Source organism: Platalea leucorodia (assembly GCF_965183815.1).
Source record: "Platalea leucorodia genome assembly, chromosome: 4".
NCBI lineage: Eukaryota > Metazoa > Chordata > Aves > Pelecaniformes > Threskiornithidae > Platalea > Platalea leucorodia.
In genome coordinates this window covers 18,218,536-18,238,950 of record NC_138826.1, presented here as the reverse complement: position 1 = coordinate 18,238,950, position 20,415 = coordinate 18,218,536, and the positions used below count along the sequence as shown (strand labels likewise).

The window sequence follows — 20,415 nt, the reverse complement described above, 5'->3', positions numbered from 1 at the left end:
TGTTTTAGTTGTGCAATTTTAATGTTTGTCACTGTAAATTAATATCCAGAGTCTGCTAGGTCTGTTGTTTTTCCTTTTGGTCTTTGGCCAAATACAGATTTTGGACTGTCTTTTTCTCCTGAGGTCATTTTTGACCCTTTGTTGAAGGCCAGGTGGGCTCCAGGCTATTGTTTATTTTGTAACCTCAAAACCATTGCCTGGGAGGCAGATAATTAGGCTAAGGCAAGCCTACTTTCACATCCCTGAAAAGCCTACTCTGTGCAGTGGTAACAGTTTTTATTGGTATTTGGGTTCCAAGTTTCTGTTTTGCTGTCAGAGTAATTATCTGTGGTATAATAGCCAACCAGTGATTTTTGCACTCTAGAACTAGAGTTTAACATTTTAATCCTATTTTCACATAAAGAAAAGTACTGTCATTCTCATTTTTGATAGAGGTTTTGTTTGTTTGTTTGTTTAGGGGGTTTTTCTTGTTTGATTTTTTTTGTTTGTTTTGGGTTTTTTTGTTTGTTGGTTTAGTACTGGTTGTTTGTTTGTTTGTTTGTTTTCCCTGAGCATGGCTGTTCTTCCTTTACAGTTTTCCAAGAAAACTAGCGTCTTAGGTAGAAGGTGATTAGAGGACTATAAACAGCTGGAGAATTTCACTAGCAGCTGCAGCTCTGATCTTGATAACTTTTCAAAACAGTTCTATGAGTACATTTTAAACTTGGTCTATGGTTTTAATTACTGACAGTATGCAGGACCTGATGTTAACACTGGTTTCTCTAGCTTGATAGATCAGTCATTATATATGAAGAATCCTTTTGGTCATAGTGCAACATATCTTAATCCTTGCTTATTAAAGGTATATAACTGAAAACTGTTAGGGGGAAAAAAACCTCACATCACCTCACCTCTTCACCACTTTTTTCTCTGCCCAGTGCATATTGTCTTGTTGATTCAATAAATCGTATAGGAATGTTGTATACTCTTCTGTTGTAAAACACAACCAGTGTGTATGGTTGCCGTGAATCCTGTCCAGAACTCTTTCTTATTAGAAAAGATCCATCCTAAAGAGAGAAAAGTAGTAAGTGTATTCAGCTTATTTCATCCAGCAACTTTGTTTTTAGCTTAATATTTTCATCTATATTAGCATTAAACCCGTTTCTCCCATTAGAAAAACTGTATAGCAGATGAGAAGTAGCATGTGTTCCTGCTGTCTAACAGTAGCTTACAAAGGTGTTGTTTAAGAGCCATCTTTGCTGCTGCCTGTTCTCTCTGTCAGAGAAAGAAAGAAGAAATAAACATGCAGTGGCAGCAGTCTGTTGGAGTCCACAGGCTATTAGGAAATGAAGTTACTATCAGTGGCAGTAGGTAGGCAAGAAAGCAGTGAGAGGTGGAGATACTGTTTCTCCAGAGCTGTAAAAAGCACTCTGGTAAAGTTGAGCACCTACAGCTGCTGACACTGTAGCCCAGTGCTCACTAGCTAGTGGTAGCCTACACTGATGATAGCCCAGTGCTCTGCCCCTTTATCCTGCTTTGTGGAGTTAGGCAAGAGTGGAAAATGTACCTGATGCCGAGGATGCAATTCTACATGTTGCTATTCCCTTCTATGACGCTAGCTTTTGTATGCAGAATATTTGAGAGAACTCAAATTCTCCAAATACCTAAATGCATAGTGTTGCCATTTCAAAATGCATAGCAGAGTCAGCCTTTCCAAATAGTAGCTGTTTTTACATGAGCCATTGGACAGTGATGGAGATCATTTAAAAGTCATGGGGCTTTGCCTTCCATTTTAATGGATGCACGTGAGCTGTCAGGTCTTCCTCAGCTCTCTAGTCTGTAATAGCTTTCTCTGCAGTGCACCAGTCTTTGAGTTACACTAATGCAACTTTGTCTTGGGATGGAAACCACAGTTAAATAGTTTCACCACAATAATTTCATGTTTGACAGTATTTGCATGGAACAGTACTCTGACCTGTTTAGAATACAGCTGATGTTCTTAGAATATTTCTGGTTGTCTTTTTTTTTTTATTTGAAGTTTTTTCATAAAATAGACATTCTTTAAAAGTGACCTACCTTGTTTGATCGGTACAATGCATCTTCTGCCGTTTTCCTATCACAGGTAGCAGCATACCATGCTTTACTGTGAACACCAGCATCCTAGAAAGAGAGAAACAGTGTTTCACCTGTAAAATAATAATGGTGATAATAAAGAATATGGCCTGTAAGGGAGTTACTACTAAATAATGACAGCTGTGAAGAACTCAAATGCAGAACACTGTAGAAAACACAGAATTTAGAAAATTCTTTGCCAGGAGCTCACTGTTTCTGTTGGATAGAGGTAGGACAAAGAAAAACTAGTGTGTCAAAACAGTGGTAGCAGATGTGTGATAGAAGAAGAGAGAAAGATACCCTGAGGAAAGCAGTCATGTTCAACTGGAGGATAGTTTGGTATTTTTAAAGCAGGAAGCTATTCTAGTAGAATGTAAAGAGGGTATCCAGGACATGTTGAGGAATAAATTGACCAGTAACAATTTAAATGCTGCTCAGCTGTGGGCTAGCCAATGAAATGTCCAGATTTGGTAGGCATCCAAGTTTTGGGAATGAAGTTTCCCATATACTTAATGCTATTTGTGAACATGATCATGATTGCCTCCATCTGGATAGCATGGAGATTGGAAAAGTGTACCTTTTGCTCTTTTTGTTGTTACTAAATAAGGACAAATGGGTGAGTCCTACAAAACAGAGAAATAATTAATGTCTTTCCTCTACTAATACAGCAGTTCAGCCCCCAGTGTTTTCACCTGAGACATGAGATACAAATTCAGTTCCAGTTGTCTGTTGGATTGAGTCTGAATATATCCTTACATTTGAAACAGTGCTCTTATCTAAAAGGCATAAAACCATGTTTACTGTGGAGAAGGATTACATCTGTGACAGCATACAAAAGCGGCTTATATTTTATAATGTATCTCTTGGGTGCCTCATTTCTACATGTTATCCCCTGTGAACACCTTGCCAAGATCATCCTCCTTCTCTCCATTCTGTTAAATGCTTGGCGGTGTTCTGTACAGTAAATGAATGTAACCTGTTCTTCCAGTGGAAAACATGGGACAAAGATACAAGGTAGAAAGATTGGCACCCTAAAGATTCTGGTTTAGAAGATAAAAGCTCTCACAGCAAAGGAAGTGCAAAGATAAAAAGATGTGAGGAGGTGATGGCAGTTGGGAGTGAGTGGTACGAGATTATGATTTGAGCAAGAGAAGACGTGGTAGAAAACTGGGTATAAGATGATGCAGGATTGCGTGTACATTTGGGAACAGGAGTGGAGTTTAGAGGAAAGGTATGGGGGATTTTAGAGAAGTATGAAAAGAAATAAAAGAAATGATACTCGAAGGACAGGATGAAGGATTAGAAGCAACATGAGACTTATACGTTATCAGACTTCAATAGCTAGAAGATTAACTAGCAGGTTATAAAGCCAGCAATCATAAAAAGTGAGCTCTTGCTGAGGAGGTTGATGCAAAAGCTAACACAAGTGAGTAGAGAGGCTATAGAAATAGCGCTGGGAGTGTTTCCTAATGAATACTTCTGGGTATTAACTTTCCTGGTCATTTGATCAGTTTTGCTGCAACTTTGTAGTAGCAAGCTTAACGATAAAATTCATTTTCACACAAGCTTTGTCACCTCTGTACAAAACAGATTGAAAATGAAGTTGCACGTTATGGGTGATCTGGTTTAGCTGGCTTATTGCTGCCAAAAAGGGAATGCCTTTGCTTCTTCCTTGTGCTCATTTTCTTGCTCATCTGATCCCACGGTGCGATGATTCACTTTAGTAATCTCGCAGAAAAAAAATTGTTACCTTTTTGGTTTGTCTTGTTTTGTGTTTGCCAGGTTGGTTTCCTGTCAGTTTAATGAGTTGTCTCAGCCCAGTGTGGGATCAGCGGAACACCAGAGAAGCCTGTGGCTGGGAGGGGAGTTGATAGTGAAGAGAGAGCAGAGCCTCCATTTTGGGCGCATTGCACTAAATTCTTAGATTGGCTCAAGCCATAACATATAACTTTACCTCCAAAGTTCTTCCATGTATTTATCCAGTCCCACTATTCATTGGAAAAAGATAGGATGAGAGGAATTGCAAGTATGCAAGGTACTCAGCTACTTAAAGAATGAGGCCAGTAAACCAATCTTTGTTCAACAGAACAGGAATCAACTGCCCCCAGACCTTCTTTCTAGCACTGTCTGTGGCCTATAATCTGGAAGCAGAGAGCTGCTGCCAAAGTTTGGGTGGGAACCAAACAAATAATGAACTTTATGGGCGTGAATCATGTCTGCAAGCACCTGTATTGTGCAGGACGCTACAACAAATGATACCACTGTACATAATTGGTGGGAAAATAATAGTAACTAACAGTCAGTATTTTTTTAAAAAAAAAAAAAACAAAATGGATGTTTTATTAAGCTCTGGTTTTGCCCATGGCTGTTACATAAAAGCTGCAAGTGTAATTGCTACAAGCTGTTTATTTAGTGTCTGCTGGATTGTGTATTTGAAAGCAATTTTTATAATAAATATCCAGTATGACATACTGTTAAAATTTTCCCAGAACTTCACTGTTGTATTATCTTTGTCATGTCAGGCTTTAGAACATTTAATTTTACTGGCTCTGCATAATAGAGCCTTTGTTTTGCACTCAACAGAACTATTTTTACCTTGTTTGTGACTACTAGGCTAATACAAATGGCTTCCTGCATTTTGTAGTCTCCCTTCATCCAAAATGAGAGTAAAGGGAATAGCACTGAAATGAAAATAACTTCGCATTTGCTTAGATTATTCAAAGCGTAATGTTGCAGTGAAACACAGAAAAAAGAATTGGTTGTAAAACTGACAGCATTAACTGTAAAGAGAAGAGGTTTCTTTAAAGGAACAGAAAGGAGTAGGACTTGGGAGAGACTAAAACATGTAGGACACATCACAGTGTCCTCTGAGAGGAGCAGCAGTGACTTTCTTCTCAGTTCTTAAAACTTTGCTGACACCTCAAACCGCAATAAATAGGGCAATGTTTATAGAAGTGATTCTGCTCTCTGCATCTTGCTGTGCTGGGCCAGTCAGCAGAGCATCCCTGTTTCCTCCTACAAATTTCTGGGATTTCTTAGTGCATTACATCAGTGCAGGCTAATGCTAATAGCTGCAGATGGCTTCATTGTATTTGCGTGGTGCACATTATTTTTTTTTCAGGACACAGTATGTATAGCTATAAGTTAGAAAAAAGTAGGCAATTAAAAACTCTTTATAGCGATCTATATCAAAGACTACACTTAAGCACATCACCGCAGATTTCCTTGTTTCCAATGATGTCAAGGTATTATGAACTGGGGAGTCAGGAAGGCCTGAAACTAAGAGGCTTTTTTGGGTTTTGTTTAAAGTGACTGATATAGTGCCAAGCCTTGGTATAATGCTATTTACATATTTTTCTACAGTTTGTTAAATTTCTCCTATGCTATATGTTCTAAGCATTTTTTTTGTACAAAAGCTAGCATTCACATTATTTGTGCTACAGAAAAATCTTCACTGCAAAAGGGGACACGGATGCCCTCAACAAAAGGAGTATGACTTTTATTTAGAAAGGGGGTAGAGGCGGAAATACTACTTTAAAGTAAAGGATAAGAAGATTTCTGTAATGTGAATTTAGCTAACGTTATACCTGGTCTGCAGTACTTGAAATAGATGAAATGCTGCCGTGAGGGGAAGTACCCAGCGAACGGTTTGCAGCTTCTGGCACTTCTAGAAAAGAGAAAGAACAACATGTATAAGTTTTCCAAGTATGTTTGTTGTGCTGTAAGAAATTGATTTGTTACAAGGACTTTGGAAGATCTGGAAACACTTGACCTTTGGTATCACTCAGGAAAGCTATCTACTGCAAATGGATGGGCCCTATATAAGTGCCTGGGACACTTGCCTGCTCAAAAGAGGAGCCATGCTTATAAAGAAAGAAACAGTTTCGTTAATAACAGTTTGGTTAACAACTTGGTTAATAGCCAGAGCTAGACTTAAAATGCAAACCCTACCACCACCACCTCCTAAGTGAATCAATGTAGCAATATATAAAGAAAATGCAAGAACACAATGCAAAAAGCACTCAGTCCAGTGTGAGTAGTAGTCATATATGTGAGGGACTCAGGAAAACAAATGTAGCTCAGAGATCATTTTTCACTAATTTAGTCCAACTGTAGTAGTGTTGCATAGTAATGATGTCATAGAAATATGGGAAGTAAGTATAAATAATTGTTTTCTGGTAAAACAATCTTGGTCAAAGATAGTGTAGGTATTTGCTATAGGTATTTGTAATCAGATCTGGGTACAGATCAATTATTTTATACTAGAGAAGATGATTGTAGAAAGTTGAGTGTTACTTATTCTGTTATTATGGGAGGATTTATTTCCTGTTTGTTTTACTTATTGGGGAAAAAAAAATGCTACTAGGATTGTTAGTACTCACCTATTCCTGGACATGATACTTTGCAGACTGCTTGATCAAATCTTTACTAATATAATTCTGATTTAGATTTTGGTTTCAGAAAGCAGTAAGAATGTTATAGAGGAGGTCATACAGTGACTCAGAATTAAAAAAATTCAATTGGACTGGAGAGCTCAAAGACACCTACTTGAAGTAGGTTTAGAACTTCTTTTGTAGTAAAGATGGACTGCAGCTTCCAGACAGTTGCAAGTACAAGGGAGACATTGTAAGGAGCAGTTCCAGCTCTCAATGAATGAATAATCACCTGAAGAAGGCTATTCAATATTAAGAATTTTGTTTTTTCTGTCAAATTTTGACTGACCAGCTGCAAAAGCTACAGCTGACAAGTATGTTGTATGAACAAAGTAAGAATTGCCAGAATTCAGCCTGAATTAGACTTTACAAAAGGAAATTAAAATAAGTAATAAGAGATTCCTTAGCTGTGTAAAAAGGAAAGAGAAATGGGGCTGTCTGCAGTAAGAATTTTATTGATTTTTAAGATAATCTAGGTACTAAACCAATAGTAGTTCTCGTACAGAAATGGAAATTTTGACAACCAAACTGGAAGCAAAACTCAAATAGCTTAGTACAATTGAACTGGTAGGCCCAGATGATCTTTATCCCAGAAATTTTAAAGAACTGGCACAGGAAATTACAAGGCTAGTAACAATTATTTTAAATACATTTGAAGTCAGGGTGATACCATATGATTAAAGAGTATCAAACATAATTGCTATACTTGAAGTGGAAAAAGTGACCTGAACAGCTACAGGCCTTTTTGTCTGACTCCACAGAGCACGAGGCCCTAGGAGAGAATTTGAAGGAAAGAATGTTAAGATTTGGAGGTAAAGGTACAACTAGCAAGAGAAAATATTTACCCAAGTAGATAAAAATGTTATAGCTGTTTCATAACATACCAGAGTTCTACAAAGAGGGAATATGGTACTGTACTTACTCTGGACTTCAGTAGAGCATTTGATACCGTGCCATATGGGAAATTGGTACTTTTTATGAAGAATATGAAAGTTAACGCTAGGCTTCTATGGTGACAAGGAAGAGATGGCAGGTTATGCTGAAGGGACATTAGTGATTGGGACCAATTGTGTCTGTGATTAAGTTGTTATTGGACCTGGCACAGAATAAGAGTGTGTTAAAGAAAGTTTACTAATCAGAGCATCATTTAGCACCAGATGACCTCGAAGAATAGTTACGCTTTAGGAATTAGTAAGAATTTGTGCTACAATTTGACACACATCAGTTGTGCAACAGGAGCAGACAAACTTGAGAGCAGCAGTCTACTGCATGAACATGAAGCATTATTATAGTTCCACAGCATAGGAGATGTAATTGCAACATACATCGAGCAAATATCTTCAGGAAATAGAGAGAAATGCTAATAACAGCATATAAGTTTAAGCTACACCACATGCAGATTTCTATGTGCAATTCTCATCATCCATTTGCAGTGTGAAAGATATGTTCAGACTGAAATATGTGCAGAAAAGGGCTTGTAGGAAGATTGGACAAGTGTCTGCTAACAAGAGACTAGAAAAACATTAGATCTAATTTACCCTAATGTGCAAAGAGAGTTCATAGACACATTACCTAATTTGTTTTTAACTGTGAACTGAAATGAAGTCCCTCTTTGAAAGCATTACTCACAGAAGAGCTTTAGCATTTGCCATTATAAAAATACCTTTTTTTTTTTCCCCTGTAGAGAAAGAATAAATTGCTGGATGCAATAATAATCTATCTGGCTTCTAAGCAGCAGAAGCCTGGAACAGCCCAGAAATGTCATATTTGGGGTTCTTCTATGGCAGGGAAGATCGATGGAATCTTTATTATGATGGGAACTGACCCAAACTGCCTTTGGCAGAAGTTTCCAGTAGTCACAAATGGGAATGAAGCACCCAATTTCCATTGATTTATACAATAAACCTGACATGCACCCTTAATTTTACTAGCTGAGCTAAGCCCCTGGATACTTGATCTCCTCTTTGTATGCATTACAGAGACAAATGTTAATTCCAAACTAATGAATATGCACGGCATCTTTAAATAATCTTAATTCAAAGATTAATTTGAAATTACAAGTTAATCACATTTTAATTCAAAATTTGAATTACACTTACTTGGCAGAATTGAGGGCTTTTGGAGCAAAGGCCTGAAATAAATATCAAGAGATTACAGAAAGGTCTGAGAAGATCTACCCAGTTCTGAAAATATTAAAATTATGCCTTTGAAGCATGCAGTGGTAGAATGTGTTCCATCTCACCCATTTGTCCATTGAAAAATAAGGGCCAGATACAGGTATTTAAAAAAAAAAAAAAATCATATCCTGCTAGTACTGACAATTAGGAATTTAAACATCTGCTTTAAATCTCTATCACCCAATTAAAGATTATATCCTCCCATGCTTTTTGGTGGTGGTTATAGTATTTGGATGCATTTGCCATGTATTATTTTTTGCTACTGTGAGGATTCAAGAAATATGACTTTCAAAAAGCAACAGAAGGCTACAGAGAAAACAGTGCTCCCCTTTGAACTTCTCACAGCTGTGTTCAGACCGAGCAGTAGGAGCTGGTGCATTGAAATATTCAAAAGATGATAAAAAGTGATTTTACTTTTGGGCACCACTTGGAAGGGGTGGAAGCGGAAGCTCTTGGCTGGAACCTCGTCGTCGTTCTGCTGCTGTAGGTTTTTCTGTAGTTTGGGAAAACAAATTGTAGAGTCAAGATTTATTCAGAAATATATTGTCCCAGATAAGAGAGTCCCAGTAGTTGAAGGAGGGTTTATTTTATTATTATAACTTTTGGGGGTTTTCCTTACATGGCAGCTTGCCATCCTGCTGCTTTCTTTATTAACTAGTGGCGTACCACCAAATTTCTAGGCAAATAGCTGCGCTGTGAATGCCTGCAGGAGCTCAGTGGGAGACTTGCCTTCCGAGAGGCGAGCTGCGCGAGATGAGGGAGGACGCTGGGGCAGGCTGCCTGCAAGAGCTCAGCCGGAGGAGGCGCGGCTGGCTGGCTGCAGCTTACCCTTGCGTTAGACAGCAGCTCCTGCTGAGTTTTTGCCTGGAGGAGCTGCCGCCTTGCACAGAGGCAAGACGCCTTTTCTGCCTGTGCAAGGGACTGGCTCTTGCCAGGAGTTGGCTCCATGTGAGGTGGCTCTTGCTGAGTTCAGAATGATACACTCGCGCTTCGCCTCCCTTCCCCCTTCTCCACTTTGAGGACTACATGGCACATTGCTGGTCCATTAGGTCGTACATTACCCTGCCAGTAACCTCAATAGTTTTACTGTGACTGCTTTTAGAGAACAATGATATTCAGTGCAACTAAGGCTGGCCAGATCCAGTTCGAAACTGCTAAAACCAACCCCCCCCTCAAAAACCTAGAATAAATTGAATGTGGTAGTGTTTGTTTCATGTTTTTAATAAAAAGAAAATTAAATTCTGATAAGTGTCAACTTTTTCCACAGTAGTGGAGATAATTTACCTTCATTTGCAGTTAAGGTCTCTCTGGAAGGTAAACTTGGTTTCTGCAATAAAACAGAAGGAAACCAAATATTAAATGGCACATTACTTGTACAGCAAACGTTTATCTTTTGTGCTTTTTGTGAACTAGTTTACATTTAGAATTGACAGCATCCTGGAGGGATTAGGAGGTAGGGACGTGGCCATTCTGTGAAGAGCCTCTAGTTGTATGACCTTGAAGCGTGGGATTTTGCAAAGTAGATTTGGAAAGAATCCCAGTTTGTGTGTATAAATAGATGGACAAAAGTAAAAGCTAGAGATGCATGCCTTTTTTTTTTTCTTTTTTTTTTTTTTTAAATAAACTCTCATCTGTAAGTTTATGGTGTAAAAAACGTTTCGTTCTTATCTCAAGTCCAAAAATGAAAAGTCCATCCCAAATACTTGCAAATCAAAATTTGAATATTTTCATCTTTGTCAAGCTATGCTCACAAATGTCTGAACACATTTCTTTTTACTGAAAGTTAAATTGTCGGTTTGGCTCACAGTAAAAACTTGCCCAACCTTCCGGTTTCAATTTTTTTTTTTTCCATTTTGAAACAACGATAATAAACTGTCAGTTTCAAAACATTTTTCAAATTAATTTCTTTAAAAATTTCAACCAGCTCTCTCACTTTCTCCCATGAAAGGTTTTGGGATATTTTTCTGGTGATGAAATACTTACTGAAAAACCTCTGACAAATTCTGGTAAAATCCCACATCTTTCTTGAGCTATCACTCTTACAAGAAATCCATGTTTCCCATATGCAGCCCTGTATATTTTAGGGAATACTTCTGAATGGCCTGTGTTCCCATTTATTTCTCATTTTATTCAGTTCTTGCACTGTGTTTATTGTTACACCCTATAGCACTGAATACAAACATCCCTTTAATCAAAATATTTTTCTACTTGAGCTTTCTTCACTGCTGATTAGTTCATATAACTGCACCCAAATATTTCCTTTCTTTATAACTCTTTCCCCTATTTTTATACATTTATGTCGTACCCAAACTCATGATAAAATTAAGTTTTACGATAAATTAAAAATAATCTGTAAAGCTATCGTTTGATTACGCAATTACAAGTCAACTTACTGGTGAATTTACTGCATTAGAAATTTTCTTTCTGCAGATTGGAGGAAAAAGAAAAAAAAGAGTTAGGTTACTTAGCAGATACATGAATTCATTTAGCAACTAAGCATCAGGTTCATTGATTCCCAAGATATTTCTGGCCAAGATGGGATGCATCTCCTTATTGGATAGCTGTAGCAGTTAGGAAAAAAAAAAAAAATAGAGTAAGGGTATCAGATATAATGTGGGTACTCAGGAAAGATACTTATGCTATGCAAAGAAGCTACAATCTGTCCGATGCTTAAGATGACAACTTGGGTGGGGCAGAAGTGTTTTAACGAAAACCACAGCTTTCTGCATTTATAGGCATGCACATGCTATTGCTGCAGTATGTGACTAAATTACGTATGCCAGCCAGCATATGCCATTGGTGGCAGGCAGTGAAGGGCAGTGGCACTGGCATGCAAGCAGTATTCCTCCAGAAACAGTGAAAGAATAGCTTGCCTTTACCTAGTCACGATGTCTTCCATGAACAGCAATAAAAATTACTCTTGAATTCTGATTGCCATAGGCAAGGATAGGAGTTAGCCCCTAATACACCTAGTAATTAACCCCATCTCTATCAAAGAAGTAGTTTTATCATTTTTTACTCACATGCCCCTCGGTAACGGAGATGGAGCTGCTCCAGTGGGAAATCTGGATTCTTGTGTATTATTGAAGCTATGATCTAGAGATGCAAACACCATATTTAGTATGCAATATTAGCTGTATCTGAACTTCCATTTCAGTATTAATGTAATAAAAGTAAAAAATATCCATTGGTTTAATTTTTGTCTTGACATATTTTGACTCTGATTATACTAGAAAACAGTTAAGTACCATTTCTTGCTTATTGCTGACTGTTACAGATAAAATTTATACTGACACACTCCACTACGTGCTATATTAAGGTCACCAGTGACATATTGACAACAAATTCTGCTCATATTGCTGTGTTTTCAGTATAGAATACTTACTTTCATCATTATTGTTTGCTTCATGGTCCTGTAATGGAAAAAATATGTTAGATTTGATGAGAAGCAATTAAAAAAGGAATTATTATTAAATGGGAAGTGCATAAATAATCTGGTCTTGGTAATCTGTAGTAACGTTTAAATATATTTGTACAAAATGCATCTAATATCCAGGATACTTTTCATCAGCTTTTATTACAGCATTTGAAAAATTTTAGCAAACATCAATCTGATTTTGAACATTCTAATAACCTTGGGATTGCTTGTAGTACGGAGAAAATTGGCCCTGAATTTTGCAGCAAGACGTTTTGGTTCATGTTTCATTTCTGAGCTGGAAAGCAGAAATTTTGCAGCAGATTTGAATATATTAAGAACACATTTTCCACTGAACAGAGGATACTGAGTAAATTGCCTTTCCCAGCTTCTTTTGGAGATGTTTTCTTTTGGCTCCCACTTCTTGTCTTTTAGGGAATCAGACTTTCATATGATAAGTACCTTTCAAAGAGGCACGAGTTGTTAATTTGTCCATCTCCATCCACCAGTTTAATGACTTTTCACTAATCTGGGTTACAAATGCATCCATTCTCTGGTTGGAGAGGTGTAATCCATCATCCAACAGTTGAGGGAGCGAGATGCAGAGAAATTTTTCTCCCAGTCAGCCCAGGCCTTTGAGAGGAACAAGGGTTACAGTTCTGTTAACACGATCAGTGCTGGTTAGTGTTGAGAATGGATTGAATGGGAGCAGTTAACAGATGTTTTGGTTATTGTTTTGGTTTGTCAGTGTGTATAGTTGGGGATGGAAACGCACAGCACAGCACTGGACAAACATCATGCTCATTACCATGTTTTTCTTTAAAACCATGAGGGCTGGCCACTTACACAACAAGCAAAGACCCAAAAATTTGGACTACACTGGGTAATTCTTTCCTAGGCTGACTCTTGTGCCAAACTGGGTAACTGCAAGTACCCAGGAGCTGAATACACCCATTGTACAGACGAGTGTTTGTTTGGGAGCTCCATCCTTGGTGCTGTAACTAACTCAGTGTGTGGCCCCAGTGAAACGATAGTCTCTCTTGATTCTCTGTAAAGCTAGGATGATATCAATCTTAGAGGTAAGCTCTGAGAATGAATTAATGGAGAGGCCTCAGCTGCAATATGGCACTCGAGTATGTTCTGAAGCAGGAGTATTCTTGTTAGTGCTGATCAGAGAGTGGAATTTCTGTCCAACATTCTCCCTTCAGAAAGATTTTTTTTCTAATCTTATATTGGTGAGAAAAGTTGAGAAATCAAACCACTTCATAAAAGAGAAATCGGACTTGGCACCACTCAGAAATTGTTCAGCACCTTACAGGATACAGATCTAAATTGGAAGAACATTGTGATGAGGTGGAAGGGAAACTAAAATGCTGCTGCTGTTGTATGTAGAGGTGTGCAAAACCCCTCCACAGAAATACCTGGTATATCTAGAAATTTAAGGATTGAAAGTAAGACTATAAGATGTTCTTCTACCACCTGCATTATGTTACTGTAGCATCTAATGCTATGGTATGGCCCCAAATTCCAATTTTAAGTGTGTAATTTCTCTATGTAGTTATTAGTAGACTGATTATTTCTTAAGGACAATTCAGAGCACTGGGCTGGGACAGAGTTTGATGCACATAGCTTTTGGCACAGATGCTGATGCAGTTACTGTCACCCTGTTTCTTGGTAGTTTCCTCCTCATGCGCACCCTCTCTTGTGCTGACACAACTGTTAGTAGAGCTATGGTGTAGAACAATTTATGGAACTCATCTGGCTGAAAAAAAACTTCTACGCATTTGCTTTTACCCATTTGCTACAGTTAGACAAGTTTCCAAGTAGTTTGCTTCAGAAAACCTTTGTTCCAGCACAGCGGAAGGGACACACTGGGGACAAGAGTAGAGGAAGAAGAGGAATGACTTAAACACAGCCTTAGGAACCCAAAGGTTGTAATTACTCCTTCATGGACTGCATTTTCTAGTGATACTGGTTACTCAGACTACCCAGGCTGACATTTTAGAAGGATTCCGTTTTCAGAAAGTATTAATCATTCATCATCTGAAAGGAATGAGGCTCAAGGAAGGTGCTTCAGATTGGGCAATATCGCCCATTGCTACTGAAAGTAAAGTTCCTAGAGTTCAACTGGTATTTTTTAGTGCCGGAAATTATTTTTGTGGAATGAGACATATATCCCTTGAAACATTTTAAGTTTTTCTTGGATCACTACAGATGTCCAATGTATCTGTTTTGTCCAAAAGATTAATAGCCACAATTACAATATTAGATCAATCTGACATTCAGAGTTACCTGTTTCTGTTATTTAATCCAGATAATAATAAGCATCCATCCATCTCTATGTATATATAAAAAAAACCACAGAACAGCCCAAATTTAACACATTCTTTTATAGCGGCACATTAATTACTCACTGCTTTTGGATGAAGACGATTTCTGGGAAGAGGCAAAATATTTCTGGAAAATATACACAATAAGTTAAGATGAGTAGGATTGACTTATTTAATTGCTTGGCTCAGATTTGCGTTTCAAGATCTAGAGAGGAGGAGGTTTGCAGTAAATGGATTTAATTGCAGCTATGCACCGCTGCAGTGGTTGTGGTGATGCTGTGCCCTTAGTGTGTAACTGTTCTAGAAGAGCTTCTGTCCTGGACCTCGGGTCCCCTGCAGCTGTGCACAGGACCTCACCAAACACTGTAACACACACAATGTTGTGGATGCCACCTGCTCTTCCTGGGGCATATGGCCTGTTTTGTAGAGCAATGTCCTAGAGTAAAACAGTGGTTACGAAGCAACTTCCTACACTTCTGGGGACACAGGAGTGAAATAGGCTGCATACTCGAGTTTCCTCTGCCTCTTTTCCTCCAGAGACTTGGACTATAAATTATGGATTTACTGTGTCCAGCTTCTTTACAAGCAATCCTGTGCTGCATACCCTGCAAAAACATCTCATTTGCAAGGGTGCAGATATGGATAACAGGACTTTAAACTGGCTTGCAGAGATGTTTTACCCCTGCACTGGGTCCCTAAAGTGATATTCAAGAAAAATAGTACCCACTTGGCAACCTGGCTTGAATACAGAACTTCGCAAGGAAATGAGAACTTTCATTCTTACCTTGTCCCAACATCCCTAGCTATTTGTGTGACCTGACAATTGCTTATTGTCTGAAGGCTACACAATAGAGAGGAGAAAATTTTGTCTCTGCTAATATTTCCTATTGATATAAGCTGCTGTTGACTTACCTGGAAGTATCCAGCTTAGGTGACTCTCTGGTCACGTTGTGCATGTGGGAGTGCTCTGTGTTCTGAGCAGGCATAGACGGAAGTGGCTTAGTGAACCTAGTAATAAAACGCGAATTAAGAAAGGAAAATTATATTTAACAACAGCGAATACAAAGGCAAACTCTCTTTCTCCTCCCCTACCCTGTCAAAATTCTAAAAAGTATCCTTAAGAGTTATTTCTTTTTAATGTGTGTTATGTTTGGGTTATTGAAATTAACATAGAAATGGATGACAGTCTTTGTGTAGATAATCTAAAGAGAGAGAATTACTATATGTATATCTTCTAGAGAGAGAATTATCAAACATATAGTATGTAGATGAGAAAATATATTTTCTGACAAGTTTTAAATAATGCACAAACATTCACAGCAGTGGGTTACCTGGTTACCGGTGGTGGTGATGGTTTTTCCTGTAAGAGAAAATGCACTAAATTAGTTGGTCACTTTTTGATTTCATGAAAATACATTTGTATGATCCTACTTATGTTATCACAGCACTATCTTTATTTTTGCATTGTGGTATATATTTCTAGTAGAACTCTGCCTGGTAATCTGCACTAGGCTGGGAGACGCAAGAAGTCACCACCAGTAAATCTGTGAAGCCCTGAGCACGCTGCTTTGACTGTGTCAGAGTTGTCACTGCTCCTTTGCTGCAGTTCTGCTTCTGGAAAGCATTCCCTTATGCTGCTGCTTCCCAGACTGGATCACTATCAGACAGGACTGGGAAACTTCAGCCCCTTCCCATTTACTCTGTTCTGCAGACGTTTTGAATTGGTTTGCCAGCTTTTCTGTGAAGGAAGTGTCAGAAAGTTTTCAGTGCAGACAGAGATTTGTTCCCATTTTTGCCCTTTGAAAGACTGATCATCTTTTTTCACAATCACATTTGTGCCCTGCCTGAGGGCAGTGTGAGTCAAACTATAAAAAGGCCTTACCTCTTCTTCAGGAACCTCGTAGACTTCTGTAGGAAAGGAATAAAAATCGTGTTCTTTGGTTAGCAAAAACATACTGCATGTCATCAGAAAAACTGATCAGAATTTGTATCAATTGTACTTCTGTCTCTGGAAAAAATAACTTGGAGAATCTGCTCAGAGCTTGATTCTGCCTCCAAAACCCTGGGGTAGCTACACCCCTGGTCTTGTAGTGGGAGCTTCAGGCAAAGTCCCAGGAAGTCTGATGAACAGTTACTGTATTAATGAACCTTCCCCTCACCCCACAACGTTTTTTTTTGTTGTTTTGCTTTTTTCAACCCCCCCCCGCCCCCGCAAGATGAATGCTTGTGTTGTGCAAACCTGGGACAGTTTGGAAAAGATGTGTTATCACACCTGTGATAGCGTTAGCCTTTCCTTGACTCTCAGGAAGGAAGAGATCAGGTGAATCATAAATACAAGCTGGCTCATTTAAGTGGCCAGCGTCCATCCCTGAGCTCTGTCCCACAGGCATATTTTAATTCACAGATACTAAAAGCCAAAACCACCAGCATCCTTATCTATGTCCATTTTTTTCAATGAAAATTGAATTATATTTCAACAAATTTCCTTTCAGTGCAATAGAAGCAATGAAGCCTGACAAATGTCCGAGTTCCCACCAGGGGGAGATGTTCTATTTTTTTTTTGGTAACATCTGTCAGGAGCTGGTTGCTGCTTGAAAGTGATTTACAGAACGGCTAAGATTGAAAAGGGCATTTTAAAATGTCTGAAAAGTCACAAAATCTTAAGTCATTCAGAAAAAAAACCCAAAACAATCTTTTGTAGTTTGCGACTTGAAAGCTAAACACATTGCTAATTAATATGCAAAGACTTTTAAAGAACTGTGTGATCAGTCTGTAAAGATTACATTCCAAGCAATTAATGACATGATGAGGATGCAAAACAACTCGGAGTTAGCACAGCTGAGAAAGATTAAGCAAGTTTATCTGCACTTACAAAAGCAAACATGATCCTTATTTGCTTCTGCTTTTGTTTCGTTTTCCAAATAAATTGCTCTTTATAGAACTTAGAAATGGGAACACTTATCACAGGACATGCAAAACATCAGCCTATACAGAATTTCTTTAAGGTTGAATCTTGATGTGGTTTTCAAGTATTAAGTCTTGATTGCTATAGTGAAATGGGATTACTAACATACTGAGTCCTATAATTGTTTTTGCTGTATTGATCCATTTGCGTTCCTCCACTAGAGCAAAAGACTAAAAATAAATTGGTTTGGGGCAAATCACTTCTTCTACTTTTATTCATGCTTAAAACAGATTTACTATTCAAGCTCGGCAAAACAACTGCTACAACACAGAAAAACCTAAAGAGGAACATATTTTTGTTTTACTGAAGTATGTCCTGTGGTTTGTGTTGTGAATACTTCAAGCATAATTTAATATTCCTCAGTCTTAGATTATTTTATTTTAACAGTGATACAAACTCTACATACCTTGCATATCAGAAGTAAAAGAAGGCTTTGGAGAAGTAGGGGGGGCTGACTTTGTTGTCTTCATAAATCTGTTCACAGGAGCTAAAAACCATATTTTATTCATATATATATATACACACTTGTGCATGTGTGTGTATACACACATAGATATTTATATATATGCACATATATATTAAAAACTAACAATGTAACATTTATACAGTAAGAATAAATATTAAGTAGGTCCAAGTGATAGCCTTTTTGTGTGACCTTGAACAAATCAACTGAGGCAGAAAGCAGCTCTCATTTTAAAAGGGAAACATTATTCAGTGTTCATGCCTTGCTGAATAGGTTGGATACTCTCAGTAATGTCAGAGAGCAGAACTACATACTCTTCTCTGTTTACATTTCACCTTTGGACTCTAATAATTTCACTCTCCAGCTAAATATACTTCAAATGGTGAGGTAAAAAAAATGAATCAAAGTCTGTCTTTATTTACTGAAAATCTAAAAAGGCTTGTTCTTCTCCTGAGGCACTTCAGCAAACAGAGAATTTTAATGCTATGGCTCCCTTGGGTGAGGAGGGAGATCATGTACCATGAAAAGCTTCCTGGTTGTACGAGGGCTGGACTTTGAAACAGCTGAGTGAGAGAGGCAGGAATTAAACATGGCTTCCAATAAAGTTAAAAAGAATTCTCCTTGGCCTTGCCATGGGCCAAAGGAGCCAACTGGCTTTTTGCAGGCTGTGTTCTCTTTAATAGCTGCACCTCCACTCTTTGAACCCTAGAAATAGACATTAATTTGATCCATTTTTTCTACTGCTGTTCTTAACAAGGCAATAATTATTAGCTTAAATGACAAACTCACATCTTGTAGGTAGTGGCATGCTGCTTTCTGTGGGTTCAATATAGTTATCGTCGTCATTGTCCACTGGCACAATGTAATTATCCTATGAGAAATGCAGGACAAAAATCTACCAGTTAAACCTCCATCATAACAACAAACTGTTGGGATTGAAGCCCTGGCAGCAGCTTATAATAGTTGCTATTTCAGAGTGATTGCTATTTCAGACATTTATCATCCTTTGCAGATGGGATTCTCCAAGACTGAAAACCCGTTACCAAATTACTCCAGTTCTGGACTGGTGGATAAAAGCCCTCCCTTCCCTTTGGTCATGGGGTAGCCTTTGAGGTTGCGCTCTCCCCATTGCCTGCAGCTTGTTACGGATGAGCAGAAACTATTCTGGGGCCTAAAGAGCCTCCTGAAGTAGGCAGATATCCCCTAGGAATCAGCATGGTACTCGCAGGTCACTGCTTGTGATGTATAACATGGTTTGTACCATAGAGGCTAAGAAAGAGATAAGGCCATGGCATTGCTGTGTAGTCTATCTTATACTTGGTGTGGGGTCCTCAACCATTTAAACTGTCAAAACAAGTATACCTATAAACATTACCTCATCATCACTACACTCCTTAGGCTTCGGTGGTACTTTTGGTTTTGCAGCAGGAGATGGCAAAGGCAGGGATGGCACGGATGGTTTCTTTGGTCTGGACGTGGCTGGACTGGGTGTACTTGGGAGAGGTTTGTTGATGGGAGGATGCTGCTGGTGACTGGTGCGATTGTCTTTTAATGTGGAAGAAAACAACAATTTTAGTAAAAATTACATGTTAGCCTTTGGACCATCATCTACTACCTGCGCAAACAAGTCTTTACTGTGGCTGCAGCTCAGGTCAAAAGGCAGACCTGAGTGTATGCTGGTCCTGATGTTGAGACTTGTGTGCAAATTGGTCCTATTTCACCACTCAGAGTAGCAACCTAGTCCTCTGTATTAGGCTGCAGAGGGTGCTTAGACACTGACTGTTGTATGAACAACTGTTTAACTCCTTGGGGAAAAGGTGGTGGCTGGGCGGTATAGCCCATTAGTTAGTATCTCCTGCGCCAGTATGAGCTTTGGTGATAGGAAGTGAGAAAGAACATATTTGACATATGAGAAAAACAACTGTTACAGTACAAAGGGTGGGACTAAAACACAAATTATGCCAGGTTCTCTGGGGTCTCATTTTAAAAATTCCTCCGCCTTTCCAAAGAACATGTAGGTGAAGTGCTGATAAACTTCTATGAGTACATGTGTGGCATTTTAGCACTTTGATGTATGACCAGTGACAGTCTTGTATCATACAAAAATGAAAGCAGGCATTGTGCCAATGTTTCTTTTCCCCATGGCCCAAGTCTTCACCTAACTGAAGCTAACTTTCATTCACTTCAGTGCAATTGGCCCGTGGTTGAAAAGAATCAAAACAGGAAGAAAAAACGCCTTTATGCTGGACTGACGTAAATAAAAATCTTGATCCTGTCCTGTTTTTCAAGATATTTAATCTCCTCAGTACCAATCTTGAAGGACAATATGGAGTGAATATTTGGGCTGCACCGTCCTCTGTTTTACTGCTTTTGGAATAATGATTTGAGATACAGAAAAGATTAAGAAGGGACCTGTCTAGTCTTACATGCTTAATCTTCAGTACGAATTCCTGCATTAAATTATGCAGATGAATCTGGAGCCAAGTTAGTGATATCTCCCATATCCTTGCCTGAATTTTGTAGTTAGTAGATGTCTATCAA

At 38.5% G+C, this 20,415-nt stretch overlaps 1 protein-coding gene across 1 annotated transcript in view; it reads right to left on the bottom strand.

Moving 5' to 3' along the window:
- BLNK (B cell linker) overlaps positions 1 to 20,415 on the bottom strand; it is a 104,337-nt gene that overhangs the window by 853 nt on the left and 83,069 nt on the right. Inside the window, exons 9-24 of the mRNA XM_082309182.1 lie at positions 19,250 to 19,419; positions 18,664 to 18,745; positions 17,818 to 17,898; positions 16,329 to 16,354; positions 15,778 to 15,806; positions 15,359 to 15,454; positions 14,531 to 14,573; positions 12,087 to 12,114; positions 11,725 to 11,797; positions 11,095 to 11,125; positions 9,986 to 10,028; positions 9,116 to 9,194; positions 8,624 to 8,655; positions 5,679 to 5,758; positions 2,056 to 2,139; positions 891 to 1,046 (exon numbers count right to left, since the gene is read on the bottom strand). Of these exons, the coding sequence (XP_082165308.1) occupies positions 891 to 1,046; positions 2,056 to 2,139; positions 5,679 to 5,758; positions 8,624 to 8,655; positions 9,116 to 9,194; positions 9,986 to 10,028; positions 11,095 to 11,125; positions 11,725 to 11,797; positions 12,087 to 12,114; positions 14,531 to 14,573; positions 15,359 to 15,454; positions 15,778 to 15,806; positions 16,329 to 16,354; positions 17,818 to 17,898; positions 18,664 to 18,745; positions 19,250 to 19,419 (1,133 nt within the window). The remainder of the gene's footprint in view (positions 1 to 890; positions 1,047 to 2,055; positions 2,140 to 5,678; positions 5,759 to 8,623; positions 8,656 to 9,115; positions 9,195 to 9,985; positions 10,029 to 11,094; positions 11,126 to 11,724; positions 11,798 to 12,086; positions 12,115 to 14,530; positions 14,574 to 15,358; positions 15,455 to 15,777; positions 15,807 to 16,328; positions 16,355 to 17,817; positions 17,899 to 18,663; positions 18,746 to 19,249; positions 19,420 to 20,415) is intronic.